This window comes from Cinclus cinclus, chromosome 1 (assembly GCF_963662255.1).
Source record: "Cinclus cinclus chromosome 1, bCinCin1.1, whole genome shotgun sequence".
NCBI lineage: Eukaryota > Metazoa > Chordata > Aves > Passeriformes > Cinclidae > Cinclus > Cinclus cinclus.
The window spans coordinates 17,913,348-17,933,100 of NC_085046.1; the positions used below are offsets into that span (position 1 = coordinate 17,913,348).

General features: G+C 39.6%; 1 protein-coding gene across 1 annotated transcript in view; it reads left to right on the forward strand.

Annotated features, from left to right (window-relative positions):
* The first annotated feature begins 704 nt into the window (after nucleotides 1-704).
* The window catches only part of DNAJC1 (DnaJ heat shock protein family (Hsp40) member C1), a 107,442-nt gene continuing 88,393 nt past the window's right edge, over nucleotides 705-19,753 (forward strand). Inside the window, exon 1 of the mRNA XM_062494412.1 lies at nucleotides 705-945. Coding sequence (XP_062350396.1) covers nucleotides 769-945 — 177 coding nt within the window. The 5' untranslated portion in view covers nucleotides 705-768. The remainder of the gene's footprint in view (nucleotides 946-19,753) is intronic.

The window sequence follows — 19,753 nt, forward strand, 5'->3', positions numbered from 1 at the left end:
CACATTAATTTAAGCAAAGAAAGAACAAAAGGTTCTGGGATAATACCTTAAAAATCGGATTGATTTTGATTTTCTAACAACAGAGTGAAGAAATTTTAGGGTAAAACAGGTTACAGGAATCAAACACGCCCGTAAGGAGTTAATGAAGATAGAAAATCGAAAGACGATTTAGCTCGCGGGGGCCCCGCTAGTCCCGCAGACAGCGGGCTTCCAGGGCCACCGCGGCGGCCGCGAGGGACTGGAGCCCGGCCCGTGTCCCGGAGCCCCCTGCCCGTGTCCCCGGATCCCCCTGCCCGTGTCCCCGGAGCCCCCTGCCCGTGTCCCCGGAGCCCCCTGCCCGTGTCCCCGGAGCCCCGTACCCGTGTCCCCGGATCCCCCTGCCCGTGTCCCGGAGCCCCGTGCCCGTGTCCCCGGAGCCCCCTGCCCGTGTCCCACGCTCCCGCTCGCGGCGTTCCCGGCGGGAAGGGCGCGGGCGGGGCGGGGCCTCCACGCGCACGCAGCTCGCGCCCTTCCCCCTCTGGCCTCGCCACTGCGCGAGCGCCGGCGGTTGCCGGGGTGCGTGACGTCACGAGCCGCGGAGGCGGCGATTGGCCGAGCGGGGAGCGCCCCCCCCCACCCCTCCCCCGCGTGGGATCGCCGGGGCAGGGCCGGGCCTCGCGCGTCCCCTCAGTGCGGAGCGGCTGCCGCGGTGAGCGCGGCCTCTGCGGAGCTTCACGGGCACGTCCGTGCTCCGCCACCGCTCCGCTGCCGCCACCGCAGGCGGGGGTCATGGCCCGCCGGCGGCCCGCGCCGCGCCCTCGGCTGCGCCCTCGGCTGCTGCCGCTTCTGGCGCTGCTGGCGCTGCTTGCGCCCCGCGCCCGCGCCTGGGACAGCGGCGACCTGGAGCTCTTCGACTTGGTGGAGGAGGTGCCGCGGAACTTCTACGACTTCCTGGGTGTGCAGCAGGTGAGCGAGGGACCGAGCCCGCCCGCCGCCGTCCCCTGCCCTAGCCCGTTCCCGCGGGCCCCGCCGGTCACCGCCGCCCCTCACCCCCGGCACAGCTGCCCGGCTCCCCCCGCCGGCCCCTCGGCCGCTGTCACTCTCCTCCTGCCCTGGCCCCCGAGGCTCGGCTCCCATGGATCGGGGCCACGCGTCTGTCCCTTTCCAGCCTCCCTCTCCCACTGCGGGGGCTCTGCTCTGCTTCAGGTACTGCTCTGTTGCTTCTCCTTCCTGCCCCACCGTAAATCAGCCCTCCTTCTCCCTCTGTACCTTTGTGTGTTCCTACTGCCTGTTGCTTTTCTGAACGTACCTCATTTTCCCCAAATGCATCTACAGCCAGACAAAAGTAGCTTCTGGGCTTTTCACACTTCCCATTCATATCGTCGGTGTGGCAGTTTCTCTCCTTTCCCTCATTCTGTATAGCTGCTAGTTCCTTATCTTAAGAATGTGCATAACCATGTGTTGCGGCTCATTTTCTCTCACTCGTGCCATGTGGTGGACTGTGACCCTTTGCTGTGTTAATGGCTTGTAGATTGTTACATTTGTTTACTTTCCCTGTATCTTGGTTATTGTGCGTGGCTTTCACCTCTGACAGGTAATATCTAAGATTATCTTAAAGAATTTTTTATGCACCTTCAGTAATTTTTCGTGCCAGTGTGGTCAAGACGAGAACTACTGTTAGGAACATTTTTATCCCATGGTTCTCATGTACATCTTAGATGTAGGTGCTGGTTTCACTGCCACTTGGCATCTTCAACTTGTATCACTTGTCTGGGCTCCCAGTGATGCCCTTTCTTATCTTTAGGTGCTCTGCTCTGTGTGTGACCTTGCTCAGTGTCTCTACGTGCATCTTAACATTTTTTTTTACTTTTTTCCAGTCAGTGTTCTTCTCCTCAATAATGAAGTGCACAATTCTTTATATGCTTTTACTTCACCCAGAGTCCCCAAAAGACATTTTGCTCTTTCTCTGTCTCCTACTACATTCTGTACCCCTAGTATCTTCTCTCTCTGGTGCTGTATTCTGGTGAGTGATCTTATTTAAATGGCTTCTCTGCCAACCTTGAAGTCTATTCTGATGTAGTTCTTGTAGATTTTGAGAGTAATGACTGTATTTTCAGGTGCATTTCATTATGGCCCTGTCTAAAAAGAGAGGAAAGATGCCTGCAATATATAAGGGTCCAGTTTTGGAAACTACTGGCTGTGGTTGTTCTGACTCTGTTTCATCTCTTTCTTTCCTTCAGTTCTTCTTAAGCATCAAGTGTTTAATACTATGGAGTACCATCATCTATACTACACAGCAAGCACTGCTATTAATGTTTCATTTTCAAGACCCTAAAAAACTAGGTGTTAATTCTCAAAGACAATTTTAGTGTTAGATAACGTAGGAATGCAAAAACTTTGTTTCTGTTAGAGATGTTGAGGTCTGGTGTGCAACTCTTTGTTAACATCTTCCACAGTCCTTTCTTCTAAGGTGGAATCTGTACCTTCCCTTGTGTGTTTAGCAAAATGTTATTTTTAGTAAGCAAATATTCTTACAGTTCACATTTCTGTTCCTAGTCATAATGGAAAACTTGTATCACTTGCAAGTGTGGGAGCAAGGAAAATGTTGGTGGAAGTGCAACACAAATGAAACCAAGTGTTTTTTGTTTAAAGTGTACTTTTGTTTACCGTGGTCACTCATCATGTCATTACAGCCAAGACTGGAAGTGTACATAGTGCTGATACTTTACACATTAAGCAGAATAGACCTGTGAGTGGAATAATGGAGTATGCAGTGTTGGAAGTTGAGCTTCAGTTAGAATTTGTGAGATTGGAAAATGCTGTGTGGATTTACACCTTCTTTCTCACTGTATCCTCTGTTTCTGCTGCTTGCTTCTCAGCCCTTACCTCTATATGAAACTTCCAATAAGGTCCTTGTGTCATCCTGAAGGGATGTTACCTTGCAGTGACTCACTAGGCAGCTGCTGCTGCTTAAGTTACCTTATGAGAAGGGTAATTAGTCTTGTGACAGGATCAAGGGAAATGCACAAATCTCAGGTGTGCTGTATCCTGCCTTGGACGTCTCAACAGGAAGCTGCCTTTTACCACAATGTCTCTATGTGATGTTTGCACGTTTCTTCAGGTCTTCTATTTTTTAATACTATGATTTAATGGAACTTGTTAGTTTTGTATGTCGTTATTGTTTTAGTCGGGATGCTTTGTACCATAGTGCTGTAATTCACTTTTTGTAGTTCTGACACTAGAGGTTTCCTTCCCTGAGTTCAGGTGGTTTTCTTGTCAACAAGAGTTGACCATGTCTGTGAAAATAACCTTTATGCCCACACTTTTGAACTGTTTAATTATGTTTCATTCATCAAAGCTTGCTTTTCCTCCCACCCATTCCTATTTCATTGCCTTGTATCATGCCCTGATAATCCCTTCTTTCTTCATGTACTTCTGAGAGAGGGACTACTTCTCCATTATGCAGGATGTAACTTCTGCATCTGAGATATGGATGATCAACTGTGTTTGTTAACAGTCGTGTATCAGGGCTGCCAGATTTCTTCTAAACATGTCATCTTGTGTTTTGAAAAAATGTAGGGAATGACTGCAATGCTTCCTTAAGGCATTAAAGCAGCTTTGGTTTTGATGGGAGAATTGCGGTGCTGTTTCTTGAACTCATACACTATGTCAGAAGTTGATGCTGACCACAACTGACAGGATGCAGAAGGCATTGTGGGAAGTGCTGTAGCTCTCAAACATGCTTTGGTGAAGTCTCTGGTGTGTGGATTATCCCACTCAAATTGGAGAGAAATTATTGGGGTTTTGTTTTGTTGCTGCTCTATGCTTGCAGGAATATGGATTTTGTGTTTTGTCATTTTGAGAAGCTCCTGTCATTGTCAGGTAACTCATCCAGTTCTAGTAAGGTGTTAAGCTTGAGCTGCTGTAGTGTTTTCTGATATCAACGGCAGAGATGGAGGGTGATCTAAGCAAAGTGATTGTTGTGGTTCTGAAGATGGAATGACAAAATAAGAGTAAGATTATGACTAGTTTGGCTGTTAAATAACTGACCTTCACTCCTGATTTCAAAGGGGGATTGGTTGAGCAATCTACAAATACTCATGGAATAGCTGAGGTTGGAAGGTCCCTTCTTCTCCAACCCCCAAGTGTTAGGGCTGAGCACCTAGATTAAGAAGTATCTCATTTTTATACAAGGACACAATCTATCTATTTGGGTTTTTATCAGATCTAACAGTAAGGTAGCATGAGGAAGTCTTGCATTGTTACATTATTACTATTGCTATTCTGACCAATGTGGGAGTTGCTCTACCTTCCCTTTCTTTGGTGGTTCTTAAACTGATGATGCGATTAACTTAAATGACTCATTTAAAACATTGCTGTTTTCAAGAAGTTTGACCTAGCAGAATGAGGATGTAACCTTTGACTTGAGAAAAAATTGCATTTCCCTGTCTCCCAAGTGATTACTGAAGAAAATAGAATCATAACCTCTTGGCAGATCTGATGTAAAACTAATTTCAGTAATCACTTCAATATAGCCGGTTTCAAACCAATAAAGGAATCGGGACCAAATAGTATTCATCTAAAAATTCAGGTGAAGCAGTAGAATTAAACCAAAGGCTATGCAGACTCAGTAATATGATGACCTGTTACCTGAGAATGGGAGCATAGAAATGCAATGTTAACTTTTTGGAAAAATTCCAGGAAGATCTGAGGAGCTACAAGCTTGTATGGTGTACAAGTGAATGGGTCAAGTTATGTTATCATCTCTTACATCTTTTAATAGTTGATACCTTCACAAATATTATATGCTTTGGATAAATCAACTTTGCATCAGTTGAACCTGTGGATCTCCTTCCCAAAATATGCTTTTGATTATAACTTGTTAATATGGCTTCAGGGGAACTATTTGTTCCTCCACTTTTTTTGCTTGCAGCCAGGAAGGCACTACAAGCCTCTGAATGTATTTTGAAACTTTTTGATACAGTTTTTGGATACAAAGGATCTGATAAAGAAATTTTTAGGTAGTATTGTTTATGAAGATGTATTCAAATGCATGAGCTGCATTGCTGGAATTGAGCTGTGTGGAGGTGTGTGATGTGTGTCAGGACCAAGGAATATCTGCATAAGCTTTTGGCTTTCACTGGTAATCACATAAGGAAAGGGGGCTTGTGTTGAAAGTTCTGCTAGGCCTATGCTGTGTAGGGAAACAAACACAGAAAGGTTCTCTGAACGCTCTTTGAAGTAATGGAGGAGGCCCTGAGAGCTCAGGTTGCTGAGGGAGTGCTGGCCAGCATGGTAGATAAATATATAACCTAAAAAATGCTGAGAGGGATATTTTCTTCAGTACTGACTTATGCTTTTCTTATGATACATGAGCTTTATATTGAACCAGGCTCTAATGTGTTTGTGTGGCTTTACTGTGGAGAACTAAGAGCATTATATCCACTCCAAAATGATGGGTTTCCTAGATGATGCTGCAGCACACAGTCAGAACTGCGTCTACAGAACCTGATTTTGGTCTGACAGACTGTGAGACATTGGTATGTTAGCAACTCCAAGAAAGTGCACGACATGAAAACCAAGGAGTTGGATTTCCATGGCTTTGGAAACCACAACCTCTCCAGATGAACTGGATGTGTTGGGCTAATAGGCTTCCTTCAAGAACCCTGGAACAGATGAGCTGTTGTGTACTGCATCAAGTAGCAAGAGCTGACAGGGTTGTGTCTGTAGAATGCAATGTTTGGTGCTGCAGAATTGATGTCCATATGTTTGCATTTCAGGGATGTTTTTTTTTTTTTTTTTTTCTTGTTGTTGAACTAATTCCAGGCTGGCTGCATGGACTCAATGCCTGTTTGTGTTGAAACATGCTGTTTGTGCTCTTGGTTTCACATCTTATAGTTCAGTTCTTTCTGAAAGGAATCCTGTTCATCCGCTCCAGGACTGCTTCATGATATGCAGTCAGTAGGTACAATGAAGAAGTTTGCTTTACACATGCACTCCTGGGCTGCACTAAAAATATGAGGTAGCTGCATCTTTATAGTTTCTAGTAAATGTCTGACACTGAATTTTACCTCTTGCCATCGCTCTGTGAGAAGAGGAATGAACACAACTAACTGTGTGGCTTTTATGGTATTATCAAGTGTTACTGGAGGTGGAAGAAAATTCTCAGTAAGATGTTTCTACGTGGTCTGTTTTATGCGAGTGCATTGACTGATGGTATGCAATGAACACATTGCCACAGTTCAAAAGTTGTGAATTCGTATGTTATATAAGTAAAGTTCTTGGATGTAGATTTAGTAACTTATTTTTCAGAAATAATGTCAATCTCAGAAGTTATCAGTGTTGTTTTGTCTGGCCCTACCACAGTTCTGGTCTTGAATGGGTTATTGTCCAGAAAAAATCTACATGAAACTATTTTTCCTATAGAACTTCTGGGGAACTTTGAGTATGTAAATTGGTCCCCTCAAGTGAGAAGAAACAGCCCTCCCTCATGTGTGTCTGTCCAAGGAATACTCTTTAAGTCCACATCAAGAACAGACTACCTGTACCCATGCAGTTCTGACTTTGCTGGCAGGCAAAGTACACATAATAAGAGCAAGGAAGGAGGGAAATAAGGAGAGGTAGCTTGGAAACTCAGCAGTTTGTTTGTTCTTCCCAATGACAAGCTGGATTGCTCTCCATAGACATATTTTTGCTGCTCTTCTAACACTTCAGACTGTTCTCCTCCCTGCTGCTTTTTAAGGTTAATATATATGGGTGCAGTGTTGCTAAAATCATGGAGTGTGCATCATAGGCAAATGTTTTTAAAAAAATCTAGATTGGTGATAGTGGTTCAGTTTTCCAAGCTTTGGAAGTATTTGGTCAATGAGACAAAATGTTGCTTGTGTGTGATTATAACATCACTTTTTCAGATGATTGTGTCAAAACTGAGTTGTGAGCTATTCTTTCTTTATTTTGTAAGATTATTTTGTCATGCGTGGCAAGTAAGATATTCACTGTGACCTTCAGAAGTCTTGTGCTGTGAAATGACATGGAGCCATGTAGCACCTTGGTGTCTTGCTCATTTCTGACAAAGCAAAGTTGTTTGGCTAGTGATTAAACATCACGTCTAATGTCTCAGCCTGTTTTGAGATTGCTTTCTACTTCTTGCTCAAAGTATATGCTAAGGAGATCTAAATTGGAAGGCATTAGATTTTAATGCACTGTCAATTGCAACATCAGTGTTCTCAGTTAGAAAGATGAAATGTTTCCATTTTCTTGCTCCAAGCTTTCAGAAATAATTAACTTTCATAACACACAACTGGGTGATATTAGTAACAGACCTTTATTTGGACACTGAGGGATTTTAGTAAATCCTGAGACTGTACTTCTTTTGAGCACATGAATATGCTGTCAATGTTGAGGCAGTAATAGTCCATTGCACTGGTTCAAACAAAAATAGCATCAGAAAATCCAGTTTTGTTTCTGGTGGCTTTAGCTGTAATGTCAGTTCATTCTGTAAAAGTAATTGTGTGTTTTCTCTCAGTATGCTACTGGGACACAATTCTGCATGCCTAGATGATTTAAAACTGCCTTTCTGAATCTGTTACTTGTAAATTATACATGGAACTGAGATTTTAAGCAGTTCTGGCAACTCTGCTTGTCCCTAAAAATGTGAATTATTAAGGCTGTGTGAAGTCATCATTGGATCCCATAGAACAAAGTTGTTTTGATTTTGAGTAGTTTAATGGCTTGTAAGAGTCACCATAGAGAAGTGCTAATGATAACTGCAGCATTTGTAACTGGAGATGGTGCAGGGTACAGGTTTCTATATGTTTTGGGGTTTTTCAAAAATTGCTGAACTTAGAGGTAAACTACTGATAGATAATGTATTGTATTCTGTAAGTGCCCTGCCCTTAACTTTTAGTTCACTGTTGTTGCATATAAAAATGATGAAGACATCTAGACATGTAAAGCTTGTATTTTCTGTAAAAATGGGTTTTCTGCATTGTTGCCTATTAAATTTCGGCTTGGATGTTGTCCAAGAATTCTTTTTTTCTTTCATTGTTGTCTCCTTTTTCAAGACACTAAAGTGCTTTGGGATCTACCAATTTAAGTAGTTTTAAAGACACTTACTCTAAACTTTCCCTGACAATTCACTCATGTAGTACTTTCCTGATTTCCTTCAGGTTATCTTTTTCTTCTTTCTTTCTGTTTAGAAGGACATACAGCAGTAGGAAATTACTATGTTTGGGAACCCAAGGGAACTGACAGTATGCAAAGTGCAGCAAAAAGGATAAAATAAGCAGTCTTGAATTGGTTTGGTTTTGGTTTTTTTCTGTCTGCAGAAGCAATAATGTTTCAGTGCTTTCTCTCTGTACTTGTTTCACTAATCCTTTAAGGATGTATCCATAATAGTTTGATTTTCAAATTGGAAAAATAATTTTTTTTTTTCCAAGTAGTTCTGTGTTTGATCTGTAATTCATTGAAGTATTGACCAATTTCTTAGTGTAGAAGGGTAGGTAACCTGTGCTGGTGGCCTTTGGTGCTTGCAAAAGGCTCTATGTTTTATGCTTGTTCAAAATTCATCTCCTTTGCTGAAGTTCTGTGTATGTGCCCATGTTGGTATCTGAAGCAGCTACATAATTGATCTAACATGGAATTTTGTCAACAACTTCCCAGTGAGCTTTTTACTACCTGACTGCTGTGGAATGTCTGTAAAGCTGTGTAAAAAAAAATCTTAGAGGCAGCCCTAATTTCATTCTGTTGAATGATAAAGCTTTTATGCTCCATCTAGAATCATTTTACAATTAAGATTAACATGGTTTTCTAATCAGATCTAGAGAAAACAATAGCTTTAAGGGAGATATTTGGAGGTATCTATGGTGCTATTTTAACTTTTAGTATGTGGTAAAATTTAAAAAATAAAATGAGAATTCAGCATATAAGATGTTCCTTAATTGGCTTGGTGCTTCTTGTGCTCTCAGCAGAGCCGGTAACAAAGAGTCTGTGGTGCTGTTGCACAGCTGAGCCAGTAAGAATGAGAGTATAAGTGATAACAAAGAGTTTTTTCTTTGTCTCTAAGAATGGGTCTGATATACATTAATTTCCTCCTTTTATTCATTTTGATATCTGAAATATTTTGGTTTTCTACAGAATCCTAGTGGGCTAACAGAATTCATGCAGCATATGAAAATCTGCAGTTTTGCTTTTGATTTGTTTCTTAGTCTTTGTACTTTTGATTTGCTAGATGCTGTGCAAGTTAAAGTTTGCTTCTCTTTTGTTTTTTTCCCTCTTGCAGTGTAAAATTGTTGGGTTTCCCTGAGTTATGAAGAGATTTGGGGTTTCTGGGTTCCTTTTGCTTATTGCTTATATATCAGTCTTGTTTGGATGTTACTAACAATGTATAAAAGTGGTTTGTAAACCATCTCACATACCTGGCAATATGTTGTGCACATGGTGTATGTTACAGTTATGCAAACAGTAACAGTTTAAAGCAGGATTGTGTATTCCTGGGCTCTCGTCTGAGGGTTTGCTTAAGAGCAGATTTCTTAAATGACCTGGTTGCAGGCCTTGTAAACTGTTCTGATGTCAATGAGCAGTGGGATGAGGAGTGAAGAAAGTTCATATGCAGTCTCTGATAGATCTGACATCTGTCCTTATCAGTGTTAATTTGGAAAATTTGTGAAGGAAACCAGATGATGCATAGGAGCTGTTGAAATAAAGTCACTCGGCAATCCTTTTATGACTGAAGAGAGAAGGAAAAACTAGAGGGGTCTTGCCGCGGGAGCTGTATTTATGAAATGTTACTGTCTTGAATGCTGTGAAGTACTTTGACTTGTTGAAGGAAGCATAAAGTGCTGATGAGGACAGGAGGAAGTTGTGAAATAGCCGTACTGCACTGATTAGGGTTAAATAGCTTGTCCATTAAGGGACAGTGATTGTTTTTACCGGCCCCTAAAACAATTGCAAATTATTTTTTAGTGTGATTGATAAATGCTTTATTAAATTTTATTTATTTAGCCTAAATTGGTTTTATCAAATTGATCAATTTAAATTCAGTTTTAGCAAACTGATTTAGACTAGCTTTAATATTCAATAATCACCATTTCAAACTCAATGATTTCTCTAGTGTTCTTCTGTGGGATATAAAGGCTGTGACGGGAGAGTAAAAGAGTTTGTATGCCACTGAACTTTGTGACAGTCTAAGTCATATTATGAATTGCTTTACTGGATGTTCTGTCTAACAGTGGCTGCTAAAATGTTATAGTACAAAAAAGTCTGTAAAATTTAATCCTATACGGGAGCCTCTTCCCATTTCCTATTAAGATTTATTAAAAATAATTTTAATTAATGCATTTCTTTCAATTTATTAAGCGCTTGAAATAAATATGTTTTCCAGTCTGAGTCTACCTATCTATTGAATAAAAAGTATTTATTCTTAATGTTGTAACTTGTGTGGCTTGTAGTTTCTGTTCTACTTCAGAATTTTCTATTTCCACTTTAGTAGCCTTTCCACACTCCAAGCTAAGCCAACAACATTCAAAACAAAGCAATAAATTCGACTGTTTGCTTGTGTCTGTTGTGAATGGAGTTTTCATAGTTGAAACAGATTGAGGGGATCAGCCAATCAGTTGTCTTTTGCAGCTTACGATGGTGAAAGACCTAACTTCTTCTGTACATAAGTTTTGTACTGTATTTGAAAATTAATGGTAGCTGACTTACATTCATTCTCACTTACATAGTACGGAGTTCCCATGCTGGAGTGCACCATTAGTCCATTTAGTAAATGTTTTTGGTCTTTGTGTTTTCTGGTTGAGTAATACTAAGTGCTTAATTAGAAAGCAGTTGTGTGAGCTTTTGGTTTTATTTTATAGGAAATATAAAAGGAAACTACTTGTCTGCTGGAGAGATAGAGACTTAACCTATCAACGAGTTACTGACTTACGAATTTCATCAATCATGATGAATTTGGCCTTTCATACACTTAGCTTTCTTACCTACAAACAGATATGATATGTAGACATCTTCATTTTCTGGAGGAGGTGCAGACCTCTGTTTAGTGAACTTAGATTAAAGGACTATAGCTGTTGTATGTGATTTTTAATGGACTGAAGAGCACTAAACACAGTTGCCTTGTCTGGGTTGTAGAGATTTAATTATAGTCTGGAGTTGTCTTGAGCAATGCATCCTGGTATCTCTGAGGGCCTGTTTCCATTCCATCATCTTCTTGGTCTCCAGTTAGGGCACCCCTCCATGTCATCCATAAGCTCCTTGGATACTTTCAAGGAATTCTGAATGCTGTCAATGTGCTGTCAGGTTTCTACTCTTGTTTCTTATTATTTATGCACTTCTGTATTATCCTTGCACTTCTTTCTTTAGTAAAAGCAGTAAAGCTAGTGGCAATAGATTGTGTCACTGGGGAGCATATGTAACCTAACCATGTTTTGCAGTCCATTTGCCCCCTGTACCTTTCAGCTGCCACAGTTTTTGATTAACAATGATCAAAGATGCATTCCTGGTGGTACCTTTCAGTCTGGTGCTGTACAGTGGATTTGTAGAACTGTCAGCAATGTCTTGGATCACTCAGTAATTTATAATTGCCAGTTGCAAGCTCTGCTCTGTGTAGGAAAGGTGCAGTTTAAGGCAACAGTCCTACCTACACTAAATCTCATTTCTACCTTTTTTGCTGGATCACTTGGTTTGGTATTCCCTTGCTTGTGTCTGATACCTACCCGAAACATTTAGTGTCACTGCATGCTTGGCTCTTCAGGTTGTCTTTGAAAATGCTGAATGAAGCCAGTCCCAGCACCAATCCCCCAGCAGGAGACCTTTCAGCTGCCTCTTCTCTGCCCTGAAGACTGGCCATTAGACCTTTCTTTTTGTATCCTGTTCATTAATTTTCTATTTGTAAGACTTTTTCCTCCCATCTTGTGTTAAGTTAGTCACTTTAATAGCCTTTGGTATGGAACCTTGTCAAAAGCTTTTTCAAAATTGCAGGGTCCCTGGTGGCATTTTCTTTGCAGCACTGGCTTATCTTCCTCACCTGCAGGTGTGCAGTTTTTTATATAAATTTCTTTCAACAGCCTCAGGTGATAGCTATGGTCCTGTTTTACTAGCATCTAGTTTGTTTGGGGTAATAGGTCTAATGTGTATTTCAAATTGAATTAGCTTCTTTTGACCTGCAAAGAACTCGTTGGTGTGGGAATTTCTTGAACATCTCCAACAGGGGAGATTAATTAAGTGAATTATTAAATTACTTGGCTGTAGCTTTGTTCCTGAATGAAACTTTTCATAGTTTTGTCATCAAGCAGTCTCTAACACCCTGGCTTTGTTTGCATTATGCAAACGTGCTGGAAGGAAGTAGGCAACACATTTTTTTAGCTATGCATTCCATGAATTCTAATGGAACTGGCACAAAAATCCACCATGTTACTGCTGTGGTTATTTCTCATTAGAAAGAAGAATAGCTGCTCTTATGCCATTCTCCCTGTTTGCTTAACTGCTCCATATGAATGATTGAGCATATTTTCATAGGAACCCAGGATTTTAACTGAGGTATCCATAGGGAGTTCAGGAAGGTATTATCTGCTTCTGGTCACTGCTTGGGTTACTGGCCTCACCACTGCAACATCTCAGTTATGGACAGTAGTTCTCTTTTCAGGCTGTAAAAAAGAGGGCAGGGGCTTGTATTACTACTCTAGTTAAGACTTAGAGTTGGTTTGTGTCCTGTTATCCTTCCTCCTCCCTCCTTTTTGACTTAACAGTTCCTTTATACCATAGTAAATCTGTGGATTTATTAATTCTGCAGCAAAGTTCTAACTGTGATGTTGTTTTGGAAACAATAAGATTATTTTAATCCAGTTATTGTGATTTTGATGGTACCGTTTACTTGCTAGGTCTTTGCTTATTCCTACTGTTTAGGCAAAATTTTGGTATTGCATTGTTTGCTGTATAAATCAGAGTGAAAACTTTTTTTTTGTGTTTTCTGTCAGATGTTGGGATTGCGAGGAGAAACATGACAGGGTTTTATGAAATACCCTCACTTCTAGAAGTTTTTAAAATGTAGAGACTTGCTGAAATAACTTTTGGAGCAGGGAACTTGTTTGAAACAGATGAGCTTTAATTGAACATGTTAAAGCTAAAAGTTGTATCAGATAAAGGGTATTGAATTTCAAGGTTTTAGTACAGTTATTTATTGTCTAATCAATTTTCTTTTTCTTCTAAATAGAGTTGATCTGTTTATTGTTCAGGGACATAATAAAGTCGTAGTTCTAGGTCCTATTTAAAGGAATTAAACCCTGTCTCTAATCCTACACGTTGCTTCCATGATGTGCATGCACCTTTGACTATCGCAAGAGATAAAAATTTAGAGTAGACTGTGCTGTTTGTTAGCATCTGCATGTCTGATGTAGTACATTGAGAAGTTAAGTTTGAGAACACAAAGAATCACTGTCTAGAAAAAAGTGTGGGGTAATGATAGATGAAATTAGACTTTTCTGGGAATGGTAGTTTTGTAGGTACAATGTACTGGGTGCAGAGTTCAGATGGAGAGTTTGATAGCAGAGGTACTGGTGGTAAATACTTCCTGGTTTGAGTTCCATTTGGGATTGTCTCTTTAAGGCTGCAGTTTGTCTTAGTGTGACAGCAAATTGCAATATATAGTTAGCTTCATCTTGAGTTTTAGGTAAAACTGTAATATTTGATTCTCTGTCTGTGAAGATGTATGCTTGAGTAGACTGCATTTACTTCCAAAATGTTTAGGTAATACTACATTCTCCAATAAAAAGGGATAGAGTTGGAAAGAAATGCATTTTAATTAAACATCATGCCCTAACAACAGATAATTTTAGTCTTGATGCCTATAACGTGATTAAAAACAGCAACAGCAAAGTTTTCAGTACAAAACATTTGTTAGCATTCATTTAATAATATCTTAAGTCTAAAAAGTAAATTGGGACACCTTCTGTTTAAAAAGTGCTGTTGCATAGGTTGCCATTTTGCATTGCAGAATGTTGACTTGTCTTGTAAATGTATTTGTGAAAATAAATACAACTCAACGCTAAATGTGGATATCCACATTTTCTTTCTATGAAACAGTCTTTCATTTGTCTTCTGTATGTTTGACTTCTTCAAAATTCATATTTTTAACACAAAAAATATTTTTTGTAGGAGAAAATATGACTGGTATTTAGACAGTTGTTAACAGGAGCATATCTTCTTAAATTTCTGACCTAAAAGAAACAGAAGGCAGCAAAATGTGAATATCTTTACTTCTGGAGTATGTAAGATGCATTCCTGTAGCTTCTGGGGGTCTTTTTTAACAGATTAACTGAAAGACACTGTCATTGAATTAATGGTATCCCATTATTATCAGGGTATTGGTTATCCTGTCTGCTGTCATGAGATATGAGAGCCTTACATGACAGCTGGTTAGATGTGATTGGATTGATACTATGGCCAGGAAAGACAGTACTGGACTAGGTTGCTTTCTGAAATTGATTTCTCAGTCAAGATAGAATTGTATCTTGATCAAGTATTCAATATTTTGCAGTTCAGCTAAGACAAATATACAAACTATTTCCCATTCCAGCTGCAAGTGTAGAACTTGCTGTTGTCATACAGCCAAACACCCACCCTGCCCCCAGCTTACACCAGGGTTGCTTGTGTAGTCTGAGTGTTTGGCTGCAAGCCTGAAAGGAGTACATGTATTGTGCTTATATTACATATGTATGTACTTATATATATATTACAAGCCTGAAAGGAGTACATATATTGCCATGCTTCACCTGAGTATGAGATTCACAGGATAATTTAGTAAGATTATTATTTTGACTGATCTTAAGGGGTAGCTTACTCAACTAGAGTTTCCTCTTGGACTCTCCACTGGGATGGGGTGCATGGATAAAAAGATGCAAAAAGCCCTCTGTATTCCCTCTGACCTTCCCCCTCCCCCAGGCTATTAATGGATTTAGGCATGAAGGTAATCATGCCTAAAAAGATGGAATCTTGCGTGAGTTGGCAAAGCTGAAAAATAACAAACTGCCACAATAAAAATCTAGTCTTTTTTCCAGTTATATAGTGAAACCATTATTGCCAGTTAATGATGAGATGATATGAATCCCAAAGTGGTGGTAAAAAGAAAAATTAAGACTCCATGAAGGATGTTGATCTCTCAGATACTCTTAAAAACATGGAAAAAGCCAATGAAATGCGGGAATTAACAGATCTTTTCCCCTCCCTCCCTGCTTAACTGTTGAGTTTTGGGGGGTTTTTTTGGTGTGACTGAATTAATACAAATGGTATTAACTTCTGTGCTAGGCTACTGTAAGCGTATTTGAGATAATTTTTTGATCTAGAAAATGCTGTTCTGACTCTCAGCCCAAGGCTTGTGCTCTGGGATTTTGGTAGTAACAGATTCATATACTGGCCGTAGGTACCTTGAAAACAGGATTTTTTTTTTTTCCACAAGGAGTCTGTCTTGCAATGACTTGGTTAAGGAAAAACATCATTTTAAGAGGTGAAATAATACTCTAGGTGAGCTATACTAGTATAAAATCTATCAGTTAAGCTGATGCACAGTGCAGGATAGCACTTTGCTGAGGCCCAACACTGGCAAGAGGAAGGAGAGCAGAAGAATAGAGTGAGCCAGCATGTATTTGGAATAGCAAGTTACTCTAAGGAAGTTTTTTACGGTCAGTCTTGGTGACCCTGTCTAACAGGCTTGAGGTCTTCTGTATTCAATTTTTAAGATAAAGATTTAATTGGTGATTTTAGCAATAATTATTACATGTCCTCTGGTATAACTGTTCTAAAAATGTGTTTCTTCTCAAGCATCAGGAAAAGTGCTGCAGTTTCTAATACAACCCAAGGAAAGGAGCTAATCTTCAAGAGATTAATTGCTGATCTTTTGATGACATTTTGAAGTTGCATCTTGCTTATCTTGCTGTCCTTTGGTTTCTGTTTAAGTTGGACCTTGATGGTTTTATTTGGATAAAATATTAATGCCTACCCCATTTTCTGACAAAGCCTGGTTCAGGTGATATTTTGGATGAGTTGATCTTCAATTTCTAAACCATAGCTTTTCTTCTAGAATTCCAGTGGTAGTCCCATCTTGGCAGAGAAGAGCAATGGCAGGTTTTCTTCTGGTTACCACTAGGATAAGACCTGTGGCCCCAAAAAGGAAGATGATGCTTCCATGTAGACTTCCTGCATGTATTGTTTTAGTTGAGCTTTGTTATATTCTTTACCCAGAAAAGATGCAAACAAACCCTCAAAATTACCTACACTGCTAATTTTTAATTTCTTCAGTCTCTTAATTTTTCTCTAGATTTTATAACAGATCTTCCTACGAGGGCTTAATTTCTAGATAAATATTTGGCAACAGGTTTACAGATTTTTGCTGCCTTCAGCTTGCTGGATTTTCTGGTGGTTTTGCTTGTGTTGTTTTGGTTTTTTCCTTTTTTGCCTTTTCCTTTTTCCTTCCTTTTCCCCCCAGATGAAATCCCTTTCTTCAAACTGTTAATCCTAGAATAATGATGAAGCACGAGACAGTTAAGTAAATATTTTCTTGTTCTTTGGTATGCCTAAAGCTTTGTTTTTCACCCAGCTAGTACTGAGAGTTTCTTTAATGAGGGCGGTGTCCGAGGTCCCTTGTGGCCGCAGCTGAGAACTGCTGTGCTGGTTGTGATGCTCGTAGTGTTTCAGCTTTGTAAGTATATCCTAGAAACCTTCTGCAATGCAGTTCTGGAGGTAATAATAATTCCATATTCTTTGATGGCGTTTTCCATAGCTTCTCTGGTAATTGTTTTTTGGTTTTCTTTCTCCTCTAATTTTTAGAAGCTGTAAGAATGAGCTGCCTGCCAGTCCTCTCTGTTCTGCTTGAGTTATACTGTACTTTGCCTTCTGAGTCCCTTTCCCTTTTTTTATTTTTTTTTTTTAAATTTGTTCTCTCATTAAGAACCAGAGTTACCAATCTGGGATACTTTACAGGGATATCTGTAACTTTGAAAGTACCCTTTTTCTGATTACGTTTTCTTATCAGTGTATTTGATTTTTCGAAGATATCTGTAATCAGTTCAAACTAGACGTAATCATTTTTGGGAGGAAAAACTAAGGGGTTTAAAATTTCTTTTTAATCTCCAATGTCTTCTGTTTGTCACATTCAATCTTTGAGGTCATCTTTTCTCTTGTGTGGTTGGTTGGTTTGTTTTTAAATGTATTCCTGCTGCCATCAAATTTTACTGTGGCTTTCACTGCTCATCATAAATTCAGTCTGCCCTTTCAGCTTGGAGCTAAAGTGGTTGCATGCACCCTGGTTAACTTACATTTCAATTACTTCAGGAACACCCTCTTTGTCTAATCCCTATGCTTTCTGTAACTGACTGTCTAAAATTGGTTTTGGCTTTTCAGTTGGACCTGGAGATGAATTGCCAAGCAACAGGCACTTAGTGTTGCCTTGATATTAAAGCTATGTGTGGCTTTAGGCTGCATGTTACAGTTGCTCTGTATATTCCCGTTTTTAAAATCCTGCTGTTTTTTAAATCCTCACATAGTTTGGTGTTGCTGGTGGTGCTTTTTTATTTGTTTTTTGTCTTTGACAGTTCACTGATTTCTGTTCAGATTTTAGTCTCTTCTTATTCATGTAATTCCTGAAGATCAGTTTTTACTTCTGCTTACCAGTATCAGTTCTATCCCTCCTTTCCCAACATTGTAGAAGTAATAATTGTCCTAAGTTTCCCAATATATGCTTTTATTATTTGTGGTTTTTAAAAGTAATTATCAAGTAAATACTTGCTGTTTTCTAAATTTCAATGTGTAGGTGTTGTATCAGTTATTATTTTGGAGAAAGATATTTTACAACTATGTTTGAAAATTGCTGGTCTAGAAACTAAGTATCTTTGGATGAGCAGGCTGGGTTCCAGGGACAAGCAAGCACAGAAGTCACATCTTTCAGACTGATGTCTTCCAGCTGGAAAGTTTGACTGTCTGGAGGTTGCTTTTTAAATGGCAAAGTTTTAGCAGACTGCTTTGTGTGAGCCTTCTTTCTCTGCTCAGAAGTAGCTAAGTGGCCACCCAATACTTAACACGTATCAGGTTGAATCTGTGGACTGGTGAACAGAGGATTTGATAGAAGTAGATCGATAGTTCTTTCTTTACCATTGAAGTAATAAAGCATAGAATATCTCTGCTATTGAAACTTGTTGGTTTTATTTTTTTTTCCCCTGTTCATTTTAATTTGATATCTATTCCTTTTTATGTTTTTAAATTTCTGTAACAGAAGTTGAATTTCTGAGCTCCATTGCATGTGCTGGTCACTATGCTGTCTAACAGGACAACACCAAGAAGTCTTTGTGCTTTATCTTCTGCTATGGGCAAAATGCCCAATTGGAATAAATGCTGAAAAGAAAAGGTAGTGAAATAAGATTGTGTGCATGCAGGAGCACATAGAAGCTCTTAGTGCAGTGACGCTGGATGTGTGCTAGGTTTATTTCAGTGGTATTCCTGGTCATGGTGGAGAGCTCCTGGGCTTTCTGTGACTCAGAGCACTCTATGTGGGAGTGATGGGCAACATGGGAGTAGTTGTACCATAAGTCACCGAGGGGTTGAAATTGAAATAATCAAGGTCTTGCAGCCTGGCTCCATTCTGCTGTTACTTTGTTAGTTCTTTTTCCTATTTATTTGATCTAGACAAACCCTCCCAGTTTTTTGGTGTGTTGTGTGCTTGTTTCCCAGCAGGTAACTTGGGATTGTAGAGCATTAAGGCTTCTCCTGACATAACAAATGTCCACAGTTGATTACAGCTGTGGAGCACAAAGAGACTGACATAGCTGCATACTTGCTGCATTAGACACTGCTGGAGAGATGAGCTGCTGCTTTGCTCTTTCTTTTGAGAAACTGCCAGCAGGCAACACAAAGTCTGAGGAGGTGTTTGTGCTGTTCCATCTAATTATGTTATGAAATTCTTCCTAATTGCCAAATTAAATATTTTTAAAGTGTTAAGCATTGTGTATATTATTCCTTTTAAGTAAATAAATTATTTTATTGTAATGCCTTTCATTTTCTAAATTTAGTGTTGAGGAATATGGATGTAGATTTTTATTCTGTGCAATTTGAAGTAAAAATAAGGCTTAAAAAAATTATATTTGAAACCATTGTTGAATTTGTGTGAGGCACTGTAGTGCTCTGGAGTAGATATGCCAGAACTTCAATTAAAAGAATACATAATGATTTTCAGCATTCAGTAATTATGGTTATCTCTCTATCATACTTGATCATTTAATCTGATGATTGAGATTTTACATTTTTAAGTTCAGTTTGGGTTTCTTACCACTTGATGGCAGTGAAGGAGCTAGTGTTGCCGGGCAAAGGTTCAGGGCAAGAACCCATTATGAATAACAAAAGAGGAGGTACAAAGGAAGCCTCTGACATTTAATATTGTTCACATTTCTAGGTGATATTACATATATCACAAATGACAGTAGATGAAGAAAAGCCTCTAGATGGAGCTTCAGTACTTTCAGTGGGGGAGAGATTTTTATACTCAAGTGGTTTCCTCCTATTTATAATAATTGTTTCTAACAACAACTTTCCCATTTAGACCTGGAAGGGTACCAGACATTATCAATAAGTAATGTCAGTGCTTCTGCTATTATATGCATACTACGTGAAGAACATGCAATTCTGGCATTTTTCTCACACCTTCTGTTCAAATCCTATGATCTCTCAAGATTGTTAGGAATTCTCAAGTATTGCTAGAAATGTGTGTTGTAGATTAAGGATCAACATAATTCCT